The 9,232-nt window shown below is 36.7% G+C and overlaps 1 protein-coding gene across 1 annotated transcript; it reads right to left on the bottom strand.

Annotated features, from left to right (window-relative positions):
- Nucleotides 1–3,934: 3,934 nt before the first annotated feature.
- On the bottom strand, nt 3,935–5,017 carry LOC144439427 (solute carrier family 35 member G1-like). The gene has a single exon (XM_078128715.1). It carries the CDS (start codon nt 5,015–5,017, stop codon nt 3,935–3,937), a length of 1,083 nt encoding a protein of 360 aa, XP_077984841.1.
- Between the last annotated feature and the right edge of the window lie 4,215 nt (nt 5,018–9,232).

Genomic DNA, 9,232 nt, shown 5'->3' with positions numbered 1-9,232 from the left:
TAAGTGTTTGGAAGAATATTCTTCTGGATGGATGGACAGCAAAAACACCTGCGTGTGGTCACAAATTGGCCAATCGGGTTTGAGGATGTGTTCACAGACGAGCAAGTCATTACGTGCAACAGGCCAGTGATTGGCCAATTCATTTTAACCACATTGCACTTGAGGAACACGTGTTTCCGTCAATTTTGTCACTGAGAGTTTTAGTTTTAATGAAAGGCACATGTCGTCGGTTGGTACTGTTCAGTACCTTCACATGTCTTTCTACAAGACTAGTCATGTTTCGCCGTTTGGGAAGATTTTAATCTAGTTTGGCTTCTTCACGATTTCGGGACTCGTGACAGACTGGTGAGTAAAATTCGTTTTTGACCTCTAAATGTTTACACCTTGTAAAATGTTTGTTTTAGTCCACAAGACCCGAAATCAGCTCTGCGTGTCTCAACATCCTATGTGATTTCACTAATCATTGAACTCTCACTACAGCAATCGCCCCTCTGCTATGTCAGTCTGATAGTTAGTGATGATCTAGTTTAGTTCCTATACAGTATCGTTACGATTTATACCTTGTGTTGTGGTTAAACCATAGTCTGGTCATCCAGACTAGCGATGATCTTACTAACAGGACATTTTGCGTCATTTCATGAACAATCAGTGCAAGTGTGGTACTATATATAAAACCAGTATCGCACTCGCATTTTATCTGATAGAATGTTCTCTTCATTTATCAACTTCTCAAATCGTCAAAACCTAATAAAATTATCAGCAAGTTAGATACATCAATTCCGCTATTCTCACCCTTATGTTTTAGTATACAACCATCGTGTGATTGACAAGTCGATTAATAACTTTGGCGTTAAAGTTATTCGACCTGCAAAATGACCCGGATCTACTTTTGAATTAACAAGTGTACAGTTTGATATTAATTACAATAATTGTACCGTTCCTTTTTATTTTTGAATTCTCATTTATGAGCTTATTGTTCCTGAGTTTGCATTAAAGCTGGTTTTCAGTGCACACTCCGGAAGAATAAAAAGTTCAAAAATGACAAATAAAAGGTAAAAACGAAAACTAATGCTACACGTATTTGCATTTATATTTGAGACATAATACTTAAAACCAAACTAACATATGTCACATTCCGTGCGTTATGCAATCATTTTTCTATTGTAGATCTTTGTTTTGATAGTGCATCGTATTGTCCAGTGTAATAATACTAATATACTACACAAAGTCGATGCAATCGTGTAAATAACGTACTCGTGAAACAAAGGGTTTACACATGTGAAGTGGTTTAAGGACTGTTCAGTCATTAGTGGCACTATACAGATCAATGTCTATGGACTTCTGTCGTTGGTATACAGTGTTGTCTGTAGGATACGTCGTGACGTTTCGCCCTCATCGGCCTCCTCTGTTAGGGGTTGCCTGATGTTTGAGGGCGCCCCGTCACGGCGTACCTTACAGACAACACTGTATACAGACCAATGTATTTGGCCTCTTCTGTCGTTGGTAGTCTCGCTGCCAGACTCGTGACTATCGTCCCTTAGCTTTATAAGGCGAAGTGAGGGACTTTAGTCCCGGGGACTAGTCCCTCTCTACAAAGATTACGATACCCACGAGTCTGGGAGCGAGACTATGTCGTTGGTGGCAGTGTATACAGACCAATTTATATGGACTGTTCTGTCGTTGGTGGCAGTGTATACAGACCAATTTATATGGACTGTTGTGTCATCGGTGGCACTACGTATGTCATCACTCAGATCACGACCACCTTAATATACAAATAAAAAAACCACCACGCTTTAAGGGAACGTTAAGACGGAAAGTGGGCCTATTTAGGACTCTTTCATGAAAAAGTAACCCACTTTGGTGAATCGCTTCATCATGTCCAGTCTGTATTGAAATATCGGTGACCATGTATTAATACTTTGATTATTGTTGTCTTCACTTGTGATTCCATGTAAGTACCCATCTTTACCAACTTTCTTTATATACCACTTCCTGTACATACAATAACAAACGTTTAACACATGTTATTTTTATCTTCGCAATTTATTTCGTTACAAACACGCACAGGTACGATCTATGTTGTTTCACACAAGCACCTTCAGTAACATCAAGGTGGTGGGACACAGTAGCAAAAATAGTTACAGTCATTGATACTACAAAATAGTTACAGTCACTGATACTACAAAATAGTTACAGTTACTGATACTACAAGTTCAGTATATGACGTCACCCCAGAGAAAATTACTCAGGACTCTCTTATTGGTGTTAGATTTTAATGATAAATAAATAAATGAATGAATGAATGAATGAAAATAAACGCACATCAAATGGAGTAATTTATTCTTTCACAAAGTTTTATGCCAAAGATCATAGAACATACATAGTTACACTAATACAAGCAGACAAGCACAGAGTTTGGTATGTTCCCCATTATAATGCCTTTTGTAATCATCTGACATTGAAGTAAGAATACCTTTACCATTCAATGTGTGAAACTCGTTCGCTATCATGTACTTAAATTCAAAACTGTCATGATATTCTGAAGCATAATGTATTATAATTCACTAGATTCAGATTGCATACCCTGGGATGTCAACTCTGTTCTTATTACTACCAATAAATGTCTCAAAATATTCCATTTCAAATGAACATATTGCGTAGACGCCTGGGGAACGCCAGTGGTTAAATTTACTGATATGTAAATTAGCTATTCCAATATTGACCCCTAGTCAATAGTGACCTTTCATGTGACCTTATAGTAAATGTTGACCCCTCGTCAAGCTGCAGTTTTAACTATTGATGCTAAGTTGCAGTAATCTGAATAGAGATACCAATTGCTAATAAAAAAATTAAAGGCTGGTCACATACTCCCGATGCAGGTTGCCCTCACTTAACAGTGTTTGTGTTATGCCGATACATCAAAGACTCCTTCGTAAAAAACACGTTGTAAGCTCTTTAATATGACATAAGTTGCAGTCCATTTTACATGTAAACGTTTTTAATAACGCAATATCTCCCTAATTTGTTTGTATTATTTGTAAGTGAAGTTGGCGCTAACAGACTCGGTAGAAACACATTTATTATGAATGTTATAAAGAGGTACTGCACACCATTGTTTCCCGGCACTGTTGCGAGTATGGTGTACTTTTATGTACAGTCTTACATGTATGTACACTATGGCGGTGCATGTATCTTATAAATTGAAGAGTCCCTGGGCAGTTGAACCCAAGTCTATGTATATGAGATTCTTGCAAAAATAGATGTATGAAACGAAGACAAAGATTTCTAAACGACTACTGTTTTAGGGAATGGAAGCTAGTTGTCCCGTACAAAGTTCTGAGTTAATCAGTAGAACACGTTTTTGAACAATAAGAGTATAATATTTGATAGGAAATCTAACCTACAGTGTTGTGAATAATTTGATAGATTATAATTATTCGTATTATTTAACAAAGATACACTAGCTGTAACTGGAGTAGAATTTATTTCGATCTGATAACCAACAATATAGCTAATTGAAATTGTCAAACTATCAATCGCTAGACATTGCACATCTCAGCTAGAAGTTGATTTTATGCATAATTAATTAATTAATTAATTAATTAATTAGTATAGTGTAACAGGTTTACAACATGGTCGTGTTGGGTGTGCCGATTTTAGTGTGTAGACCCATAGATCATTTTGACCGGATTTATTGTATCATACTATATATACAGTTGCACATTGTCAAATATATTTACGATTCATGTTGTTCGATATTACTAGTAAACCGTTGTATCTAACAAAACAGTTTCAAAATCTATTCCAGTTACAACGAGTACAGTTTTAAACAATTCACCCGTCCTTGTCAACTTTTGATATCTACTTTCTAGTGTTCATCATCCATCCCATTCCTCTCAGTCAAACTCTTTTGGGCGAATCTTCCGATTTGTTATTGTAATTCTTGGTAGCCTTCTGCGTCTTCCTTCTTTCTTTGCTGCAAATTCAACCACCAAGTGACAACGGCAACTAAGCCTGAACTGAAAAGGACTAAAGCTGCACCAGCAATTTCCCAGCTAGTTGGGGTTCCATGAACAACAAAGTATTCCAAGAAGTAGGCAGATACCACTTCGATGTTAAATAAAAGTGCAGAAACCGCGGCTGATTGCAGCTGAAGACATCGATAGGATGCCCACTGTGCAAAAGCTGTGGAAACAGCAACACCGACGAATTTAGCCATTATATGTTTTTCCATGTCCCAATCTGGTTCTTCAATTGCATACAACACAGTTACTGATATTACGGATGCAATAATAGCATCATAGAACAGTGATGTTAATACATGTACTCTCTCACCAAGTCCTCGTGCGACTACATACGCCGCTCCAAACCCAACAGCACTGATAGCAGCCATGATGTTACCTAGTAACGTGTCTTTTCTGTCATCGTCATCGTCGTCACTGTACTCCGCATCGCTACCGTCACCGAACAAGAATGACGGTTGAGTAATCATGAGAACACCACTAACATTTAAAACAATTGTTACGCCATCAAGTGGTCGCAGCATCTCTTTAATGAAAATGCATGCAAACACCGCGGTGAACACAGGAAGGAGGCCATTCGTTATTGCCGTAACGTTTCCAGGTGATACTAATGTCAGTGCCACTACATCCCCGAGCATTCCAACAGTGTAGCCGACACCTTTACCGATGATCAACAACACGTCTTTCACACTATCCAATTTTATTCGGACGCGTTTGAATAACATAACCGGTACAACTAGCACACCAATGGCGAAAACACTGATGAAATTAATCTGGAGAGCAGCAACATCATGTCCAATAAGATGAATAAATATTGAACATGAGGCGAATGACAGACCAGAAAGAAGTCCTAATGCAACACCATAAGCTGATTGCAGACAGCGTTGACTTGATTGCCAACATGTTTCTTCATGGCCATATTTCTCTATACCATTTGGTTGTTTCTCAAGTTTAGAGGCACCATTTATAAGTTGTCGTTTATCATCGGCCATATTAATCCAATAATTCTAGAAATAAACGTTCATGGAAATTAATGGAGTCTTTTCAACCGCAATTGTATTATTTGCGAAAATAGCCATATACGTGTCATTACATTGAAATAACTAACATCTACCACATGGCATAGTATAACAGTTATTCAGAGCAAGAATATAGAGACATTAGATTTAGTTATTTAAGAATATACATGCAATCAATGTCTATATTATATTTGTAATGTGTTTAAGGTTTTTGTTTCGAATTTCCTGGTATAATTCATTTAGCGCCTTATGTACTGTTGCTGTTAGGTGATAATTATTTTTACAGTCGGCTGGCCGATATCTATAGATATCTTCTTCTCTATATTTAACTGTGTGAAAACTATGAACATTTTGTGTAAAAATGATAATTTCTAAAGACATACCTTGCAGCTGGTTTTCTAATTCCAGTATCAATACTGTGAATAAAGCTATAGAGTATATATACATACACAGCTGGCTTACACCGGTCTCACTCAATGACAGAGTACTAATAGCATCAATCTGAATACTGAACATGTTTCCTTTTGCCCTTATGTTTTCTAAATTTGGATAATATGACGAAATTGCCAAAAATAAGACAGCGACAGATGGCCGAAGACTATTTGCTGGTGATCCTATATATCAAGTTTGTGAATGGTACCTATAGGTCTTATAGAGTTTTACATTGATATAATACATACCGAGGTCTTAGAGTCTTACCTTGATACATGGGGTCATGATTGGCAAATGGTTAGAATGGGCAGCTTGGTATCAACAGGTTGCAGGTTCGAGCCCATCAATGCCGTTTGTTTCTGAAGTCCTTGGGCAAGTTTTGAACCATAACTGTGCCTTAGTCAACCCAGCTGTATAATTGGGGACCTGGTAGGATAGAGGTTGCGATGTGAATGCTTTAATCCTATGTGCTTGTAAAGGCTGCAATGGGTTGTATGCTTGACAGAGAGTTGAGGAAGTATAAAGGGCCGTTGTTGTGTAGTAATAATTGTAAAGCGCTTTGAGCACCAAGACTGGGTGGGAAAGCGCTATGTAAGAACCAACATTATTATTATTATAATAATAATAACAGCCAATTGTGAATGGTACCGATGTCTTAGACTCTGATACAGTACAGTTGACAGAGATTAGTCGTAATGACGGATACAATGAATCATCTCATGGATAATTTGACATTTTGTGGTCTGAACTGAATACCTGCCTGGTAGGAAATAAAGATGCCAGTTAAGGCCTCATTGACAGTATTTCTACATCAACTGTTCAATACTATCATGCATTGCGTAAAAGTGTTGAGTATTCGTCAAGATGCTATAGTTATAATGTTTATATTCACATACCAAAACGATCAGTTGACACCTAATTGATAGTATTTCAAAATATCTGTTTCCGATAGTCATATATGGTAAAAATTTGTGAATTACAATTACTCGTCTCGTTGCTGTTATCCATTATGGTACCTTTAATTGAATCCAGTCACTGTCGTGGTATAAATGACCACAGGAACTCGAAAAGGGCCTTTGTATTTGTTAACTTTCCTTTTTAAAAAAAAGTACTTCCCTACAAGGTGCCATGTAATATAAAGTAATGATTTGAAAAGCTAGGTTGTTGTTTTTTCAATCAAGTGTATCTGCTTAATATCGACCTCTTATTAACATATTCAATGTCTCATTATTGTTATTCTATTTTTAACAATTTCCAGTGAATATATTGTGGTCGTCTGATTGAAAAATGTTTTAACATGGTGACACATTCAAAACCAAGCTTTCACTCAAGATTTAAAGTTGTCACTACACTACCCATAATATTGACCACTAATTAACAGATACGATGTCTTTTTTTAATAAGTAATTGCCCATTTATAGTGAATATATCTTTGGTTATTTGATAGAAAATATGTTGCAGTTGCAGTTAGAGCAGGTTTAAAAAGAGGAGCAGTGACATTGTTTGATTTTCTTGTACATCGATATAAAGGAGATTGGATAAAGAGCAGGTTAATTTCCACCGACATATATTATGTAAATTCCCATGGAAGTAAATCACACGTAGTGTTTCTCCAAAGATACTTACAAAAATAAACAACCATCAAACTGTCATTGACACGAGGACGCTCGCAATATGCCACACAAACAAATTATTACCGTGATATTTTAGCTGGTACAATAGTTTTGAGTTTCTCGACATTCGACATACGTATACGTTCGTGTACAATGTCTCGTTTATTCAACATAGACTGTGCCCCCCCCCCCTCCTCCAAAGAACAACAAACCAACCAACCGACAAAGAGAGAGAGAGAGAAAGAAAGAAAGAAAGAAAGACAGTAAGTAAAAGAAATCTTTCCATTTAATAAACAAAATAAAATAACGCTATGTCGGCGCAAACCACCATTTTCAGATATTAACATTTTTGTTCTGTAGACTTTAATAACATAAATATTATTAGATTTATCTACCATAATAATAACGCTGTCCTTTCTCTAAATTAAACTCGCCTGAACTGTACTGTATCCTCCAGTTCGGGTTCAAGTTCATCTGTTCAGGCACAGTTGACCAAAATTTTCATGATCTGACCGTGACCAGTTGGTCCGTCAAATACTTGCGAGGCCACAGCGCTGTTTGAGTCAGATTGTGTGAATACCTTATTTCCGGTCAGTGAATTTTGCGTAGTACCCTTAACATTAACTGCCAGCCATAACGGGTACATGCCATATGGTTACATATCGATGGTTTGTGAGATGGCGGCATTCACTGATGTAGCATGGTTAGTTTGGTACAGGTGCCGTGTTATTGTCTGAAATAAAGATACTTTAACTTTATATAGCACACACTTTACAGATTTTAGTGTGAAAAATACTCACACAAAATATACATGGTCTTAAACTTGTGTGCATTTTTTGTCATTTACATTTTGTAAAATAAAAAGTTACGTACGTTTTACTACTCACTGAGTGGGCGTTCCATTTCTTACACTGTTCCTTCAATTTGGAACAATCTGTCCACACAATCTTCATCACTCGCACTTCAAGTCTCCTTTTAGGGTGTTTCAATTTAGATAGTACAGTATAGTTGAGTTTATTATAGTGACATGCAGATTTTAAAATAAATTCCAATAAATATACGAAAGATATACATCAGCCAAGCCCCTTTCGGACTTCTAAGTCACCCTTTTGCAAAACAAATTAATAAACAAACAAACAAACAAACAAACAGACAGACAGACAGACAGAAAATCTATAAACTTACGTACAATATGTAAACATATTAGAAAAAATACAAAGAACAGATCTATGGCAATATTTATCTAAACAAAAATGTTTTCCTTCTCTCGAAAGCATTACACACACACACACACACACACACACACACACACACACACACACATAGCTATACGACGTGAACATCGTACGTTAGATAAGAGGAGAGGAATATACAATATGTCTTTATTAAATAAGTAAAGGGAGACTTACATATAGATATAGGTGAAAGAGAAAACTAGCCAGGAAAAGAAGTTTTATATCACCACAAAAATCCATCAGTCAATTAATAAATATCACACAAAAATATGTTTTATTTCATCATACAAATCAATAATTAAATCAATTAATCATTCGACCAAATAATCAATCAATAGCTAGCTCGTTCGATCAATCAAACCAATCAATCAATCAATCAATCAATCAATCACACGCTCTCTGTCCCCTGTGGACTACCTCCAACCTTGTCCCATTCTCACCTCAGAGGGATCAGAGAAAGAGAGCCATCAGCGGTGAGAATGGGACAGGGAAAGTGTGTGGCATATGGCCGGCTGTTGTGGCAGTGGTGTCTGCTGCCCTCTACGATGACCTAACACTGCTTTCATGTAATGTCTTCCTTACTTGTATTATCTTAGTCCCTGCACACTCACAAAAGTTCTTGTTAACGTGTAACTTTTTTGCATCTCATTCACTACAAACAATTTTTTAAATACCATGTCATTGCCCAAGAAACTTATTCAGTGTGTGATACATCGTGGAAGAAACAATTCCAGCATCACTCGCTTCCCTCTATTGATCAACTTTCCGTTTTCAAGATCAAGTTTATTGTTGGTTTGCGTATTATCCAGACATACATTACATGTAAAGTCATACGTAGGCAAAATTAGGTTGTTGTATCTACTTTTGAAGGTCTATTTTTATCATTTGAAAACTTTTTGATCAAATTC

The sequence above is a fragment of the Glandiceps talaboti genome, chromosome 8, assembly GCF_964340395.1.
Source record: "Glandiceps talaboti chromosome 8, keGlaTala1.1, whole genome shotgun sequence".
Taxonomy (NCBI): Eukaryota; Metazoa; Hemichordata; class Enteropneusta; family Spengelidae; genus Glandiceps; species Glandiceps talaboti.
The sequence above is the reverse complement of the archived record's forward strand: the minus strand, read 5'-3'. Positions and strand labels throughout refer to the sequence as shown.